Genomic DNA, 19,288 nt, shown 5'->3' with positions numbered 1-19,288 from the left:
GCAACTCACGAGATGAATCTGGCCATGCTGTCAAACCCCATGTAACTGAAGACTACAATGCACACATGGGCTTTGTTGATAAATCTGACAGGATGGTAAACAGTTATGGCATTGCTAGGAGGACATGGAAGTGGACAAAGAAACTGCTGTTCCACCTTCTAGATATGACTATTCTGAATGCATATCTATCACACAAGTCATGTGGTGGAAAAATGACACACAAAAAGTTCCGCGAAATAGTGGTGTGGGATTTGATTCTTCAATCGCATGAGGCAAATATTACAGTCAATGGTGTTCCTCAGGGGAGGCCAAGTTCATCTGGGGCCCAACTGAGTCGACTGGAGGTGAAACATTCACAACACTGGCCAGCCAAAGGAAAACAAAGACGTCATATTTGTTCTCAGAATAAGAAGCACAGAAGCACGCTCTACTACTGTAAAAAAGTGTGACGTTGCGCTATGTGTGGAGGTTTGCTTCGAGAAGTGGCATACGCGCGTCAGAGTGTGAGTTATCGTAAACTGTGAAGTGATGTAGTTCAAACTCGCATACAGTCTGAACAAAATATTATTGTATATAGTGGGATCATATTTACAATATCACCATGATTCAAGGTTGAAGAAAAAACGATGGGTAAGTCCTTTGGAATTTCATAACATATATAATAAAGATTATATTTTGCATTTCATGACAAAATATTCACAGTTAATTTTCATTTGTAAAACTTGCTCTTTTACACACATGTAGAAAATTTTATTGTCTTTCAGATATTTCTATGTTGCATAGAACAGAAAATATGCATTTTTTTCTGAAAGTTTGCAGGGATAATTAATTAGGGTGATTTAAATTCTGGCCGTACAGGGCTCCTGGCAATTTAAAAGTCCGTACGTTTAAGGTTAAATCGAGGAATCACTGCATATAAGATCTGAGGTTGTCATGGTGTGTATCAAAATTATAGTATACAGGAAAGTGAGGCTGTCTCATTTGGTACACATTGTGTCATCCTAGAAATCTAAAATCTCAAAACATTTCATAGTTGTTATGATAATAAGATAAAATAGGGCACAGAGAGCAAGGAAACTGGCCTCATGTCAACATCTTCCATTCCCTTTTTAACAGCTTGAAAATTAACAACTGTTAAAAAATCACTTCTCCATCTCTAGTTTAGTAACTGAACCTTTATAAATAATATAAGTGATGGACTACAGGCTGTACAGCCAGGGGTCAGTTCCCAGTGAGGATATATTCTTCTCTAATCCAGTGGGGTCCTTCCTCAGGCATAAAGCAGCCAGGGCTTGATCCTGAGCACTTGCCTCCATCTAGTGTAGAGGTCACGAATGGTGAAGTGGTACATGCAATCCTCCACACCCATTTACCGGTTATTGTGCTTATTTAATTAAGCACCAGGACACCACCTCTATCTTACAGTATCATTATTTAAAAATTATAGGCACATATACCATACATGACTACAGTTCTGGGGAATAACAAAGGACTTGAAGGCCATTCTATTCTACATACCATAAATCCCATGATTATGGACAAAAATAAACCATGTTTGAGATTCTAAAACTGTTGTTCAGTTTTGGGAACAAACAAGGTTCCATGCCTGAAATAAAAGTGCCAACATGGAAGAATGATTACTTCCATCACTCGGAATTAAACAGATGGGAACAATTAAAATGTAGTGACACATAGCTGTAAAAGTTGTATTCTGTACAATCTGTATTACATCAAAACCTTTTGGGATAACCTTCAGCATACTGTGACAAGTGTATTTTATGATGTTCTTGCTCTAAAATATTGCAATAGTGTCTTTATCGAAATCTCATCATATCCAGAAGAATTTTTTGAATGTAAAGAAGAGATAACTTTTTTAATTTCTTTAGTTATTTTATTAAGTATCATATTGGGAAAGGGGTCCATAGGTGTCAAGTTCAGATAATGTTTATAATTATTATTATCAGTATTTCAAGTAATTTGAGTAGAAATTTTTTGAGTAATGCTCTCCACACATTTTCAAAGAATCTTTGAGTTATGGGATTTTTCTGCATTCTGGTGGAAAGATTTAATCTTATAACACATCTGCAAATAGCAGTACATCTGTTTAAATTATATTTATTTGAAACATTAGATTTGTATAATTACTTGTTTTACATCCCTGGCTTATTCCTATAAAGCAGGCATGTCCAACGCGTCGATTGCAGGACAATTTCTGGTCGATCTCATAGGCCTATAAGGAAATTTTACATGAAAAGCATCTAAATTCACTTGTAATATATGATTATATTCAGATTTTGAAGGGAAAATACATATTAGTCAATCTTATTTTTCTCTTGTTACATGAAAATTCCTTTACACTTGTGTTAAGTGAACTGTGGGGAAGTTCCTACTCTATCATTATCACGTGAACTCTTATTTCATCACCTGTCGTCAGCTGTGTGTGTTCTGATGCAAGAGTGATCGATAGAACGTGTGATTCACTTCCTTCCCTTCCACCAGTCAACTGTGAATCCCCGTATGTTGAACTAAGAAGTGAGATGTATTATTATATTAGCTGTTATTGGAGTTTTGTTGCTTTGCTGTGCATTAAACAAATACAGAGTTTGGGGATGAGGTCAGTGTAATCAATGGGACAGTAAGTGCTCTGCCCATGTTATTTTATTAATTTTGAAAGCGTCTGTGTGTGTGTGCCAGATAAAACAGTTACCTCAATATAGTGGAAAATGCAACGCCTCAGTATCCTTGCTAAAAAAGGGTAATCAGGAACATCATTATAATGCTGTCCATAGCAATACGTATGATGCTGACTTTCCACCCAAAAGTGAAATTCGTACACTTAAGCTCAAAGAACTTAAATCGAAATTAGCTGCTCAACAACAGTTGATGGCAAAACCAAGGTCACTTTCTAACAATGCAACCAAATTATCCTTCAAAGTCTGCAATCTGATTGCTAAAAAATGAAAACCTTTCACTGAAGGAGAATTTGTAAGAGTTTTCTCTTGAAATTGCTGATAATCTTTTTGAAGGATTTAAAAATAAGAAAGAGATCATAGCTACAATCCAAGATCTTCAATTATCAAGAAACACCACTGTGCAGCAAAGAGAAATGATGTGTGGAGACACAACTGAACAGCTGTTGAAAGATGTTTCCAGTTGTGTTGCTTTCTCCCTCCAACTGGATGGATCTACAGACATCAGAGACACAGCCCAGTTACTAGTTTTTATGGTTTTTGAAGATTTCAGCGACAAAGAACTACTTGGAATGATTTCTTTAAAAGGGAGAACTACGGGTAAGGAAATATTTAATTCTTTCTATTCTTTGGTCACAAAGTCTAATGTTTCATTATATAAATTTGTTTCCATTACTACTGATGGGGCAAAATCAATGATAGGTCAAGTAAATGGTTTTATTGCCTTCTGTAGACAGCATGACGACTTCCCTGATTTCCTTTCTTATGACTGCATCATTCACCAGCGGGTTTTGACAAGCAAGAGACTCAATACAAAGACTGTTATGGAGATAGCTTTTAAAATTGTAAATTCAATTCATGGAAAATCACTTCAAAGATGGCTTTTCAATCTAACTCTTGAGAAAGGGACACCGGATATCATTTTGCACAAAGATGTAAGGTGGCTGAGGTGGTACAAAGTTTTGCAGAGATTTCGTAGTTTGCTGAGTGAAAATAAAGTTTTTTGAAGGCGAGGGGGAGATGACAAAGCAGAGTTAGAAGACAGAAAGAGGTTATTTGATTTGGCATTTCTCACTGATTTTACAGGTAAACTAAGTGATATGAACCTTGAACTACCAAGGTAAAATCAAATGCGTTGCTGAGATGATGAGTACAGTTTCATCCTACAAAAGCAAATTTGAGCTAATGATGACAGACCTTACAAACAAAAATTTTGATCACTTTCCTAATATGCAGGACCATCTGTAAAAATATCCCAATTTTGTTTTTCAGACAGAGAAGTACGTGACCAAAATCTGTTCTGTTATCCAAGATTTTGGAAATAGATTCTGTAACTTCCAAAGAATTAGAACAGTTGTAGAGTACTTGTCATTCCCGTTCAAATCAGATTTAAACATTAGAGAAACTGCTGCTACTATCTGTGAAAATTATCCATTGAGCAAGGCATCTCTTGCAAATGAGATATTAACCTTAAAAATTACATTTTTCTCAAGACTTGTGCTGGACAAGAATCATTTTGGAAGTTAATGTCTAGACACAAATTTCCCAACTTAAGAAAATGCAGTGAAATTGTACATTCCTGTTTCGGTTCAACTTACTTGTGTGAATCTGCGTTTTCTTACCTAAAAATGACAAACAGTAAACAACATTCAAACATGACAGATGAACATCTCCAGGATTGCATGAAACTGGCCCTCGCCCAATACTCACCTGACTTCCAACAGCTGGTGGATGAAATGCAGGCCCAGACGTTTCACTAACGAACAAGGTAGGTCTGTATTTTCAAAGTATGTTGCTTTTACAACAAACATCATGTGTCGTGTTATTTTTACCAATATTTTTTCTTAAAGCAAGGTACGATAGGAGGTGGTGGTAGATCACAGTTTTGACACTATAATGTCGATCACAACCTGTTTGAAGTTGGGACATGCTTCGTATAAAGAACCTACAGAATGTAAGTAAATTCTAATACCCCTCAACAACTTTGTATTTTTAATAAATACCTAAATAATTAAGCAATGCTAAAGTTATTAACACTGAAATGAGCATCAAAAACGCAAAAGCAAACAAAACGTATAATTTGTTTACGAAATGAACGAACGAATCAATGAATAAATAAATAACTATGGATGCTTGCTTATGCTTTGTATTTTGTACACGTAATCTTACCATTAGGCTTCTCTTTTCGAGATATCAAACGAAGAAATGTCCGTCTCTTTCTTTCTGGTAGACCCCTGACCAAATTCTGTAATTCGCTCTCCAGTTTCTGCTGGTCGGGATCGGTTTTCCTCACTATTTCCTCAAATTTTCCACACTTTGGGCACACTTTCTCCTTCTCGGCGCATGGAATGCACATAATATGATATGTACTTTTAACAGTCTTCTGTTCACATTTCGTACACTTCTTAGGAGCTTTCATAAATTTATATTTTTTGAATTTAATTTTCCATTCTAATATATTCTTACATCTGGCACACACATTCATGATTTCGATGTCATTCATCTGTTTAATCTTGGAACTAGTGTCATGCAAGTCATTTTTGAAAGCAGTTGTATTTTTATATTTCTGCGGTCGCGTACGTTTAGTATTCCCCCGCTGGGTACTCATACCTAATATTCTACCGTTTTATGCGGAAGAAATAACCAAAACGACCAAATCCATCAAAACAACTCATTTAAATACAACCACAAAATCCAACCACCAACGCAGACTACTATAACAGGAGTCGTACGCATTATTATCACGATGATCACGATTATCACTGAATGCAGGACAATTCCATTAGCTAGTAACCCTAGTAACTTAGAGAATTAGAGCGACTCGCTGAAGCCGGTGAAGCCTGTGAGCGGTTCCTAGCGGTTCCTAGCAGTTCCTAGCCCTTCTAGCGGTTATTAGCTGGCTAGCCGTTGTTGGGTGTGGAAGTGTGGAAAATTGAGACGAGGAAGTTGTTTGTGATTTTGACGATTTCGGCTTTTCGGAAGTTCTGTTTAGCGTGTTACAGTCTTTGCATTAAGAAGGTACGTAATATGTGTTAAGTTGTTGATCGCTGAATAGTTGTTTGGGTTATAGGTTTATTAGTTATAAATACATTTCGTTGTTTAACCATAATGCATATTGGTCTTTTACTCTGTGCATCGAGTGTTTATGGCTGCCATTGGCCAAAGTGCAGCAATACATAATTTTAGTTTGACCCAATAAATTAACAGTTTTCAAATGAAGTTGATAGCGCTTTTGACTGTGTTAGTATTTATATTCAAGTCTCTTATCCGTTTTATTGAAGTATTGCTGGAAGGTTTATTTTATAGTGAGAGACATTTGCTATATATTTGTAGAAATCAGTATATTTCCTCAAAACCTTTTTATCATTTTTCCGCCACCACAGTGTTCATATAGTTATATTGTCGCGTATTAACTACTACATTGTTCCACATCCTCCCCCCATCAAGTATATACAGCTTTTCTTAAATTGCCCCGTTTCTGTGGTCAGCAACATTGGCCAGTGTTTACAGACTGGGAGTGTTTACTTTTCAACTTATATATATTATGCAATTCCTCTTTTTTATAAAATGAATTAAATATATTATTAAAATTCAAGTTAAAATATTATTCTGTTAAAAATTAAAATATTAATTGAAGGTTTTTATTATGACATATTGTTGAATTTTTGTAGTGTAAGAATTATGTAGGTAAGTTTTTCATTGTATTACTAATGTCTCATCTACATAACTGAAGTAGCCTATTATTTTTACTTTATTAGGGTGTCGTATATGTTGTGGTCTAGGAATTATAAAAGTATTTAGCTGAGATTTCCAGAGGATGGTGCTTCCAATGCCAGCCCTTCTTATTGTTTGTAGTAGTCATTATTAAATTGGAAGTAATTTTGTGGTAGAACGGTATGTCCTGTTATGTTTTCTGTTAATTACATGTACAGTTATGTGTATAAGTGGTCAATAAATCCAATATCCAATCCAAAACTTTGTCAAGAGTCGCACTCCTCATGACAGCTGCTGTCAGAAGGGGATGGATTTGAACCTGCATTGGATCATTATATTGTCATACTACAAAAATGGAAAAAAATGGAACACATGCTGGCCAAGACATATGCCATGGAGGAAAAGATGGTCTCTCACTACAAGGAGGTAATGACAGAGAAAAGAGATGAAGGCCAACTAAGAAGCAATGAATGCCTATCCAGAAAAGATGGAGGCAAATCCAGAAAATGAAGTCTGTAGCAATGCAGGCAGGACAGTGCTGTTTGAGGAACCCAGAAAGGAGGGACATTCGGGAAGGGACAGTTGGTGAAACCAGAATGCATCAGTGGAATAAGGGACTTCAAGGACTTAAGGAGCAACTATGTCTGAAGAAGGAGAGGACACGCAGCAAGATCTACAGGAAGGCTCTCATGGTGGAGATCACAAAGCTTAGGGTTGAGGCTTCAGTTGAGTTTTCCATTAGACTGCCAAAAAATGAATGCCAGTGCATTATCATCATCATCATTTATTTATTTACATTCCATAAATCCACTACATGTAGGATAAGGAATTATGTCATTGATAATACAAATAACACTACATAGAAATAATAATATAAATAACAATATAAGACATGAAGATGTCAGCCCCCTCCAAAATGAAAGAAGAGTAACGACAGTTTATGAGCCATGGATTAGAAACATTGACTGCTCTCAGAACTTTTGCTGCCCTAACAGAAAGAAGGACAATGGTGATAAAACCTAGACCAGTTCACACCTTATCAGGAAACCTCTCGGGATGAACCAAGCCACAGGTACAAAAGGTGAGACCCATCACAGGCATCACAAGCATCACAATAAATGGCAGTATGCTTGTAGGCTGTACGGGACAATAAGAAGGAAGCATTGTGGTGTATAGACCTGTTTCTAGGTAGTGACCATGCAGCAAACAGTGAAACCTTCACTGCTAGGCAACAGATTTTTATAAGCATGAATAGACGGCCGCTGTAGGGAACAGCTCAGTAAACACTTTCCCGTCGTAACAGATACACACGCAACAATAGAGGAACTGTCGGAAATGGGGTTTCTACTGGGTCTTTGCAAAGGGGTTATGTAATGAGGACACCGTAGCCCTGCAGCTCATAGGAGCTGCAGTTCCTGGGGGATATAAATATGGGTGGCCTGGCCCTCCAGCTTGGGGGTTACCAGGCAACTACTAGTGAAGCCACTCTGGGCTGGAAAACACTTAGCGATGGTGCTATAATTAAGTGGCATTACAAGTTGTGTATTAAAGTGGTCAGTAAATCCAAAATCCCTCCAAGAGTCACAAATACAAGTGATGTACTTAGTTTTCTCTGTATTTTACCCATAGACCAAACAGCCAGATCTTCTGTGTTTTCCACTGTGGTATTTGCATTATCTCCTAATATATTTACATCATCGGCATAGACTAGAAAGTTATGTGTTCCATTCAGTTTTAATCCTGCCTGGTTTTCTTAGACCTTCGTTACAATGTAGTGTAGTGGAAAGTTGAAAAGCAGTGACAATAAAGTGTGGGAACATCCCACATACTATCACACTGTTTCGCCGATCAACGGACAACACTCACTCCTAAGTAAATGGCACATTGCTGTCAGCTCTCATATTTATACAGCACTCGCTGTCCAGCTCACTTGTAACCATCATGTGTGCTAACCAATCACATTGCTGCCACCACTCATATTTATACAGCTCTCGCTGTCCAGCTCACTCGTAACCATCATGTGTGCTAGCCAATAAGCACCCACAATAGCAACTACAAGTCTAAGATCTGCCCACCAAGTTTGGTATAAAAGGCGCAGCTCCAACCCAGCAGTCTTCAGTGACCACATCAGCCAGTCAGCCATCACACTTAGTCCAGAGCGATCAGTCTTCGGAGTCATCAGCTCTTCACTGCGTCAGGGACAGCTGCCTCGGCTCTCCAGTGGTCGTGCCCAACACACTGGGTAACTGGCGCAGCTTCCGCCACTCCAGCAACCACGCTCTGCCACCAGGCAACTTCCGGCAACTGCCGCACTGCGACCAGACAACTAACTCAGCTGCCGCAACGTTAGCCAACACACTGTAGCCAACATCTATTTCTACCGGCGCATGCAGCCCTACATCACTGGCCAGACAGACCAGCCGAATGGCCATAAAACTATCTACCCCGGTGGAACAAATGGCCCTTTTCAGGGCCCGCAAACTTTCCGAAGTGGTTGTCTGTTGGAGTATCGACAATCCCACAAAAGCATTGCATGTTTCAGGCTATTCTGAATAGGAAACATTAGACTAGTGTATACACTGTGGACTTTACTAACGGTTTCATTGAAACAGATTTTAAGATTAATAGAATTTACATTAAAATCTGTTGGAAGTGTCAAGACAGGTAATATATTGTGGCATATTCGCTCAGAGTAATAATTGTTGAGTCACAATAGCAATCCATTACTAGGCAGCAGCCCATAAACAACAGCTGAATGGTATTTTCTGTGCAGTCCATGCTGATGGCTGCACATGCAGTAGTGCCATACGTCGTGCCATTACTCAGGAGCAGTTGCACTGCAACAGAGAAATGGTGTTTTCTACATGGTCCGTGCATGCCAATATGTTATAATGAGAGCAAGTTAGGAATTTCACTTGTTGTGAGCTGTTGAGGTGAGAAGTTATAGTCACAGTCTGTCACATAACAGTATGATCCATCAAAATATGTGAAAAGAAGAAATCCTAGATATGGAGTAACATTTAAATAATACAGGGCATTAGTTGAAACAGATGCTTGCAGTAGCTCTGTGGTAGTTTACTGTGTGACTGAAGAGTGAACAGTGCAGGGGTTTTACACACATTAACTGGCTCTGCTTAAGCAGAACTTCATTAATGATCACTGTAAAAAATTAGCATAGACTTGCCATATTGTATAAGAACTGCTAGAAATCCCCCCCCCCTTCTGCCTCTGGCATGCCTCACAGCTTGTGAACAAGTTTTGCGACACAATCTGAAGCTCTGAAGTAAATGATTTGCAACACATCATGCCATTGCATTTCCACGATGTAATGACACTTATTAAATGACGTGAGGATGTCATTGGCTCCATATTGATAAATTATACATATTGACACACCACTAAGATTACCTCATCAGGTATCAATAGCAGCTGCAGATCAGTGACTTTGTCATGTACATATTATTTTATATGGGAAAAATTTAATTATTCCTATGGGTGTGAATGCAGGGTTAATTGAGACTAGTCTTTTCACAGTTTTTTATTACCAGCCTCTTACCATGCCTAAACATCTTAAACTTTTGCTTCAGAAAGCACATCCCACTTGGACTGTTTATTTTTGTCACAGACTGAACCCACAATCCACCATTTATTGACAAGCTTCAATATGTATTACAGGGAAGTTGTTCTTCTGGGCTTATATGAATAAAACTCCACATGCATTTTCTGTAGGCCATAAACTCACACTTCAAGAGATGTTGATTATACTGTGTTTGATGACTGAGTCATTGTCATATTGGGAAATTGCAGAGGATTTTGGGACAGAACACAGTATGCTTTGTTCAGAATATATTAATTTAAATCTAAATCATCACGCCATTCACCAAGCACCATTATAAAATATAAAAGTAGTAGTACAGTGTGCTGTAAGTCCGTGGCAGATATTTGCTTCAGAGCTTAAGAATATTCACAAAACTTGTATAAAAGCTGTTAGGAATGCCTCAAAGCAGAAAGGGGTCAATTTGAGGTCTTGTAAAAAATGGCAAGTTTCTGACTTTTTTTTCATTAATTAAGTGCTCCTTGAATATAAAAAGTCAGTGCTGAAACAAGGGAAACCCTTATGCTGTTCCCTTTACAGTCGCTACCACAATGACACCACGGGCAGCAGCGTTTCTCTCTCAGCTGATTGTCATGTAGTTATAGGACATTATTATTAAAGTGATGTATTTGTGCCCATGATATGGTAAATTTGTTTTTTCCCACTGAACTAAGTTGGTGTATATTTTTAGATGTGAGAGTAATTGATATTGCAATGGTAATATCATTATAAATCATTTTTTAGGGCTTTGGAGGACCTGTGAAATATCATGTTCAACCAGGATTATGAAAAGCGATTACTCCGGCAGCATAGGAGTTGCATGATATCTAGTGGTTCTTCAGAAGGAGCGTCTGTTTCAGCCGCATTATCACTGTCTGGAGGTTTTCCTTCATCCAGCAATGTTGTGTCCTCTGTAAGTGGAACTTTGTTGTAGTGTCATGTGTGTTACAGTTACTAATAATCATGGTAGCTGGGTGTATAAATTGACTTGCCAGGAACTGTGTGGCTAAGGTTCAAAATCCAGATGTGACATATGAACTTTCTCTACATCAGCATGTCCGAAACAGCTCTTTGCCCACCCAACTTCACATCCAGTATGAGCAAAGGGACAACGGAAGCAGTGGTGTAAATGTGACTACTTTCCTTTTTCTAGTGAGAACGTTAAGAATTGTTTGGAGACAGTGATAACTTCTACCTTAAAGTTAAAGTTTTTAATTGAACTCTTTACAAAGAGACATTTGCATTTTACTTGCCCAAGCTAGAACAATAAAACTGTAACCCATGAATGAAGGCCTGTTGATAGGTGTGTATTCAGGCCATGAGATCCCTTTGGTGCATTATGGTCTGACATGAGGATTCACACGTGGTGGACTTAAGAGTTAAATGGTTAATGAGCCCATGATCTCCACTGGTGAGGTGTTATGCTATTAAGTGTGCTGCTTCTGGCAGAGAGACATAGTGAAGTCTCTTTGTGTTAGCAGTAGTGTTGAAAGTTCAGCATTTATAGGCATATCCATGCTGAAAGATTTGGTATGACCATTGGTTCTAACCTCTTCTAAGCCTTTACACTGAATGTGATGCTTGTCTTTATGTGACGATTTGACCTACATATATTCACCGTTAAAGACGCAAATATGCATTCTAATAGCTAGATGATTTCAGCTTCTAAGCACTATATAGAGTGACGCAGTTTTATTACGTTTTATTGTAACATTGACTCTCCCTCATAATGTGGGTCACTGTTCATTAGGAATCCATGGGGGAGATAAATTTCGGACTTTGTACAGCATCGTATTATCAGCGTTTGCTATGAGACAGTGGCATGCGCATGGCCACATGTGTGCATGTTGTAAGAGAGAGAAAGGTTTCCAAATCAGAAAGGTGTTTTATTGTTACATATGCAAGAAAGTTGGTGGGTTGTGTTATATCTGTTAGGTACACATTTTTATTTCCATTACAGTTCATAAGCAGATGCCTCACATTTTGTTTTGCTTATACTGTATACCGTAACATTTTTTTCTTTCTAGTGTAGGCTTGTGAGTAATAAGATTGTAATTATATGTGTAGAAATGATGGATAAAATCTAAACCATTTATCTTACTTTAGGTACGTTGCATTACCTGATTAAAATATTTCCTTGGGTCTGGGGCAGCTCCCTGTGAGTAAGGGCACACAATTGAAAAATTATGTAATTTAACAGAGTCTTTCACTGTTTCTATCATTAATCTCACATTTTTATGTATTCCCACTATGAAACATGGTTTATATTGTCACTGTAGATAGCTTCCACATGGTTCCACTGTTCACAGGTTCCAGTGTGGGTTATTATATGATGGTGTCAGATAGAATGGTAAGTGAATGCTGAATAGGAATTTGGAAGGATTTAGAAAGAAGCAGTGTTCTGGCCTAATGAAGGAACTGTAGTATGAAAACCGCAGTCAGGATGGGATAGCCAAGCGCCTCCAAAATACAAGTCTGTAGTATTAACTGCTGCACCAGGCCTCTTGGTAGGAATTCAGCTGTTCATGTACTTAACCTTAAAATGTCAATTTGCTTTCATGTTTTGATAACCATCTGTAGTAGTCTCCTATATTTGAATCATAAATATGTTTACTTTAGCTGAACACTACAGTGTACAAAACTATAAACTGAGATCATGGCTCCTGTTATTTGTTGTTGGTCTTGATAGTGCTGTTAGTCTGGGTGTACATTGACTACTGGAAGAAAAAAAAAAAAGGAAAAAATCATGACATAAAGATAGGAAACAGATGTTTTGATAATGTGACACAGTTCAGATATTTGGGAACGACGATAACAAATCAAAACCTGATTGAGGATGAAATTAAGAGGAGACTGAACTCTGGTAATGCTTGCTACCATTCAGTCCAGAACCTTTTGTCTTCTCATCTGTTGTCCAAATGCATAAAAATTAGAATATACGAAACTACTTCTACCTTGGTCTCTGACATTAAGGGAGGAACATTGACTGAGGGTGTTTGAGAACAGGGTGTTGAGGAGAATATTTGGACCGAATAGGGATGAAGTGACATGAGGTAGGAGAAAACTGCATAATGAGGAGCTTCATAACTTGTACTCTTCTCCAAGTATAATTAGAATGATCAAGTCAAGGAGGATGAGGTGGGCATGGCATGTAGCATGAATGGGGGAGAAAAGGAATGCATATATGATATTGGTGGGAAAGCTAGAACGAAAGAGACCACTGGGCAGACCAAGGCATAGGTGGGTGGACAATATTAAAATAGATCTTAGAGAAATAGGATCTGATGGTATGGATTGGATTGGTCTGGCTCAGGGTAGGGACCGGTGGATGGCTCTTGTGAACATGGTAATGAACCTTCGGGTTCCATAAAATGCTGGGAAATTCTTGAGTAGCTGCAGATTTGGCGTCTCCTCAAGAAGGGCTCAGCTCCATAAGTATTTTTTTTAATTGCTAGTGGGGCTGGACTAAGTACAAGTCCCTTGTACTGCAGCCACTTCTGGCCTATTGTACCAACCCCAGATGATAGGTGAGGGTGAATGTGGAGCAATTGGTGGAATGAAGATTAGCAGGGGAAATCGAAGTACTTGGAGAAAACCTACCCCAGCACCACTTTGTCCACTACAAATCCCACTTGACCAGACCCAGGATCGAATATCAGTCACACTGGACGGAGTTCATTAACCTTTCATAATATTGCTAGTGTGAGGGACCAGGTTGAACTAAATCAAATGTATTGTATTACATGTTGTTCCCCTCAGTAACTTTACATTAAATAAATGATGTTTATCATTGACTAAGATACTGAGATATGTATGATGTGGTTCATTTATTATATAGTGTGAATAATATTTAATTGGGAGAGAGAGAGTATTATCTTTGAATAGGGCACATAGTGAGGTCATGCCATAGCTCAAGCGGTTAGTCGCTGGCTTCCCACCGCAGCGGCCCAGGTTCAATCCTGGGTCTGGTCAAGTATGATTTGTGGTGGACAAAGTGGCGCTGGGGCAGGTTTTCTCAAAGTACTTCAGTTTCCCCTGCCAATCTTCATTCCACCAATTGCTCCACAATCACCCTCACCTTTCATCTGGGGCTGGTACAATAGGCCAGAAGTGGCTGCAGTACAAGGGACTTAGTCCCACCCCACTAGAAAAAAAAAAAAGGCACATCGTGCCCTTGCCATTGTTCTTTTATGTCAAGTAAAAGGAGCAGTTTAGAAACTTCTAGAAGGAAATATGGTGGGGTTGTTTTTATAAGTTTTGTGTGTTTGTCTTGGCATAAGTGTTTCAATTCCCAACATCTTATACATTGTTCATTATTTAATTCATATTCTTAAATTTATTTTTTGTTTCCTTCAGTGCATATTTGTCATCTTTGAAGGAACAATAGCATGTATAAGATTCACAGTATTGTTTTCTTACAAGTTAATGGAATTTCCGAAATTCATGGTATGTTCTAAGATCTGTATTGGGAAGATTCTCGATTTTCTCATATTATTAAGAAATGTGAGGTTCTAATGATATCTGTTTTATAATTGCAGTCACCTGTTTCACTGATGCCTCAAAGTCCACGGCGTATAAACAGCAGTGATCGCTTCATCCCTACACGTGCTGGTAACAACTGGGAAACCAAATTTGCCATGATCACGGTGAGTACTTTCAATAATCTGTAATGTTTTGTGTGAGTGGATTGACTTCTTAAAATTATGAACCAAATAAGTGGTGCATTCTTTTGGGGCTCTAATGCCTGTGTGTTTCGTGAGTTCCTGGCATGATCAAGTCTTGTGGTGTGCCAGCAGTTCCTGTAGGTGAGCAATGTGTTCATTTGCTGGTGATACAGGATGCCCAGTATGCTGCATGTCCTTTAACCCTTTCACTACTAATATGATAAGTAACTCTCACTACCCTGAGTGCTGAATTATTTTTGAATAAATCTGTTAATAATTTAAGTGCAAAGTATGAAAATGTGTGATAAAAAGTAACTAATCTTACCCCAGACAGGGAACAGGCAGCAGAAGTTGCAAAAATGCTGAATTATTCAGTATTTTTCACAGGGGGGAAAAATCCGTTTAGTCAGGGTTGTCCAAGATGGCCAGTAAAGTACATAATTCACTATCCTAGAATCACAGTCTTATCACTATGTCACATGTTGACCAAAGTCTACAACTTTATTTAAAACTATTACAGAAAGCACCACACTCTACGTGAAGANACTCTCACTACCCTGAGTGCTGAATTATTTTTGAATAAATCTGTTAATAATTTAAGTGCAAAGTATGAAAATGTGTGATAAAAAGTAACTAATCTTACCCCAGACAGGGAACAGGCAGCAGAAGTTGCAAAAATGCTGAATTATTCAGTATTTTTCACAGGGGGGAAAAATCCGTTTAGTCAGGGTTGTCCAAGATGGCCAGTAAAGTACATAATTCACTATCCTAGAATCACAGTCTTATCACTATGTCACATCTTGACCAAAGTCTACAACTTTATTTAAAACTATTATAGAAAGCACCACACTCTACGTGAAGACATTTTTACTATCCCTGTGAAATACCCGTGTCACATGACCATGGAGCACGTACCTTGCTGTGCAGATGCAACCATTTACCTTTCTTAAGCTAAAGGTCAGAAGAATGCAGCCATTCAAATGAATTATGCTTCATTACATTCCCAATAGATGACTATGCACCCACCAAGTTTGAATTAGATTGGTGCAAGGAAACCTGAGATTTGAAACTATAGTCGCAATATGGGTTTTGTCGATCTCAGCAAGGACACCGTGTTTTTCAGAGATCAATATATGTCGACCACAGCAGTGTGAGGGTTAACCCCCCAGCATAGTGGCATTTAAATCCCTTGTTTCTACTATGGTATGGGACGATTTTCTGCCTGGGGATTTAAATTTCTGTTTTGTGATGCTAAATTTGTTTCAGAAGGGCATTGTTTCCCCAGTAATTAAAGGTTTTTAATGAAACTTTAGGAGAATATTTAGTATACACTGAAGTTTTTATAAATGAAATAGATTTCAGCTTTGTGTGGTAAGTCTTGAAGCAGCCCTCAGCACGTAGATTGGCCTCATAATCAGGGCACCAAAACACTGTCTCCTCCTTCTTGTAACACACAACACACCTCTATGTTGGTATTGACTTCCTCTCAGTTGGAGGAATCCTCTCGGGGAACTGCCTTTCCAGAAGTCTCTGCACTGTGTTATCCATGGAATGTCACCCTGCCACTTTTCTTTCAGCACCACCTCCATGTTGTAGAATTGGAGCGTGAATCATATCAGTTCTGAACTTCAGGTGATCAATTTGTTTCCATTGTGAATTTGCTCTGCAGATAACAATGGAGTTGAGAATTGTGGCATTGAGCAATCTTCTCAACAATTTGATGTACCATTTAGTCATTTTTTCACTTTCTAGAAAGTGAGCATGAAGGACCTTATCTTTCAGATTCGAAACAGTTTTCTTTCCTCCCGTTTTGTTTTCACCTTTCTCATTTTGTCACCATGATATGTTGAGATCCTGGTGACATTTTTCTGGTCACACCATTTCAACACGGATGCTGGGCCAGAATGCTGAGCTACGGTTTCCCCTTTCCTCAATCTATTGTCTTTCACTATTTTTGGTACGTGTTTCCTGTTCGGACACAGAGTGCCAACACAATCAGTTTTCATAAATTTTAGTGTTACAGCCCATGCTGTCTCATTTTAGAAGTTGTCCATCCCTTTACCAAGCAGTGGTTCCACAAGAGACAACACAACAGCTGCTGTTTTGCTTTTCTTCTCTGATATCAATGTTAACTGAAATCTGACATCTCTTCCATTATAAATAATGAAGGATCAGAGATAGCCTGAGCTGGATTCGCAAAGCTCATAAGACTTACTTCCAAATTTTGATGACTTCAATGGAATGTATTGTTTGAAAGCTTCCATTTCCATAGTGTCAGAGACTCATCTGTTGCAATAATCTGATCTGGTATGTGTAAAGTTTGAAATTTCCTGTTCACGTAGGACATCACTGGGTATATTTTGAGAAGTTCTGGAAGACCCAGATATATAACTTTGCTGTCACTGTTGTTGAAGTGCGTAAGTTTACATATTGATTCAAATTGGTCCATCGATATTACACACCCAAATACAGGAGTTGCCAAAACAGTTTCTGAAAAGTAAGGTCATAATGTGGGCTTCTGAGCATGGAAATTTCCAGAAGAACATGCATCTCATCTTCAGTGATGGCTTTCCAATCTCATCTTGACCACAATGGTAATGTAAATCCCCTGGATTTTATATGCTGCCCAGGTCAAGAACTAAGCCTGGATTCTTGTAAGTACGCCTGTGGTGATCTCTTGAATGTTGAAGCATGTAGTGAAACACCTTTGCACAGCAAACGTATGGTTAATACATTAGTATTGATTTGTCTTTGTTTACGTTCATAGATATTAGTGCTGTGTAGATGGGCCCAATTGTGATATCATGGCACAGAACAGAATGCATACCATAAAGATCAAATAATTATACAGTGTAAACCTGTAGGATAGAGGCATAGGATAACCCAGAAGAAGTTGAGATGATTTGTTCTGAGATGGAATAGCATGATGCTCACCTTGCAGCTAATGAAGATAATGGTGATAATGGTTTGTGATTATTTTGTATGGTTGTATTAAAGTCACATGCATTGTGAGTATTTGTGCGTGAGAGAGAGAATGGCAGTGGTCTGTGTGAGGAAGACACAAGAGGTTATATAGGTTCTAGAAGATTTATGAGAGGGGATTAAGTACTATAAGTAAGTTGCATTATGCACTCTGAACTTCATTTAAAATTTATTGCAGTGTAAAATGTAATTATATGTTGACAGAGATTAGGAGACCCAGTTGAAAGTTATTTTAACAGTTCTCTGATATTAAGACTACTCTTAAATTGATCAAAAATGAATGGGAAGAAGTTGAACACACTAAAGAACACTGTCATATGGATTTTCTTGATTTATACATTAACCCTTAACGTACAGACTTTTAAATAGCCTGAAGCCCTCTGAGGCCAGAATTTAAATGGCCCTAAGTTTTTAACATTTCAGTCTTTCAGAAAAAAACTACAAACTTTCTGTTCTGTGCAGCATAGAAATGTGAACTAAAAACAGCCTGAAAGACAATAAAATTTTCTACATACACACAAAAGAGCAATTTTTACAAATGAAAGTTAACTGTGATTATTTTGTTGTGAAATGCAAAATATAATCTTTCTTATATATATTATGAAATTCCAAAGGACTTACCCATAGTTTTTTCTTCAACCTTCAGACATGGTGATTTTGTAAATATAATAACACTATATGCAATAATATTTTATTCAGACTGTACACAAGTTTGAACTGTGTCACTTCACAGTATACGATACCTTACACTCTGACGTGCGTGTGCCACTTCTCAAAGCAGTCCATGACACAGCGCAACATCACATTTAGTGAACACACGACATCTTTGTTCCCTTTGGTTGTCCAGTGTTGTGAATATTTCACCTTCAGTTGACTCAATTGGGCCCCAGATGAACTTGTCCTCTCCTAAGAAACGTCACTGACCATGATATTTGCCTCATGCGATTGAAGAATCATCTTGGGGGAGGGGGGTTTCCAGCTAAATCGAATAAATTATGTTGATTGACAAAGCGACACACTACTCACAAAGTAATACTGGCTCAAGGGGTTTATACCTCTTCCGAGACACAAAATTAAAATGATATATACAGAAATATATGACAGTCTGATACTGACTTTCTAACTGATAAAGAAATATATGACGATCCAACACTGACTTCCTAACTGATAATTCGCTACTGAAAACCAATCCTTGACTAGGTCACACTTCCTTGAAAGCTCTTGAAGCACTAACTTGTGAGCCTGGATGAATATTTACTCCTCAGTTCTCAAAACAAAGCTGGGCTCTATTTGGCTGACCAAGTCATAAACAGTCATATCTAAACGTAAATAGTGTGAAACCAGTACCGTGATAAATGATCTCATTGTTCAGAGCTAATGAATGAACCACTGGCATGACGTTGCATGGGTATATTTTGGTTTCAAAAGGAAGATGAAACTGTTAGCACTCCCAAAATGAGCACCTGTCCTGCCTTATATAAATATAACATTTGGTCACAGCGGGGAGTTACTTGCTGATATATACAGGGTGTCCCAGGAGGAATGTGCCAAACTTTGGGAGGGTGTTCCTTATGTTAAAGTATGCTGATATAACCCAAAACACCTATGTCCAAAGTTGAACGGTTACGGAGATAATGGCTAGA

General features: G+C 38.2%; 2 protein-coding genes across 2 annotated transcripts in view; one reads left to right on the top strand and one right to left on the bottom strand.

Annotated features, from left to right (window-relative positions):
* The window catches only part of LOC111863404 (uncharacterized protein C9orf85 homolog), an 11,390-nt gene extending 5,896 nt beyond the window's left edge, over nucleotides 1-5,494 (bottom strand). Inside the window, exon 1 of the mRNA XM_023849700.2 lies at nucleotides 4,860-5,494. Within this exon, the coding sequence (XP_023705468.1) occupies nucleotides 4,860-5,298 (439 nt within the window). The 5' untranslated portion in view covers nucleotides 5,299-5,494. The remainder of the gene's footprint in view (nucleotides 1-4,859) is intronic.
* Nucleotides 5,495-5,592: 98 nt separating this feature from the next.
* Nucleotides 5,593-19,288, top strand: part of LOC111863403 (fizzy-related protein homolog) — a 34,076-nt gene continuing 20,380 nt past the window's right edge. The window contains exons 1-3 of the mRNA XM_023849699.1: nucleotides 5,593-5,708; nucleotides 10,744-10,912; nucleotides 14,538-14,645. Coding sequence (XP_023705467.1) covers nucleotides 10,769-10,912; nucleotides 14,538-14,645 — 252 coding nt within the window. The 5' untranslated portion in view covers nucleotides 5,593-5,708; nucleotides 10,744-10,768. The remainder of the gene's footprint in view (nucleotides 5,709-10,743; nucleotides 10,913-14,537; nucleotides 14,646-19,288) is intronic.

This window comes from Cryptotermes secundus, unplaced genomic scaffold (assembly GCF_002891405.2).
Source record: "Cryptotermes secundus unplaced genomic scaffold, Csec_1.0 scaffold792, whole genome shotgun sequence".
NCBI lineage: Eukaryota > Metazoa > Arthropoda > Insecta > Blattodea > Kalotermitidae > Cryptotermes > Cryptotermes secundus.
The sequence above is the reverse complement of the archived record's forward strand: the minus strand, read 5'-3'. Positions and strand labels throughout refer to the sequence as shown.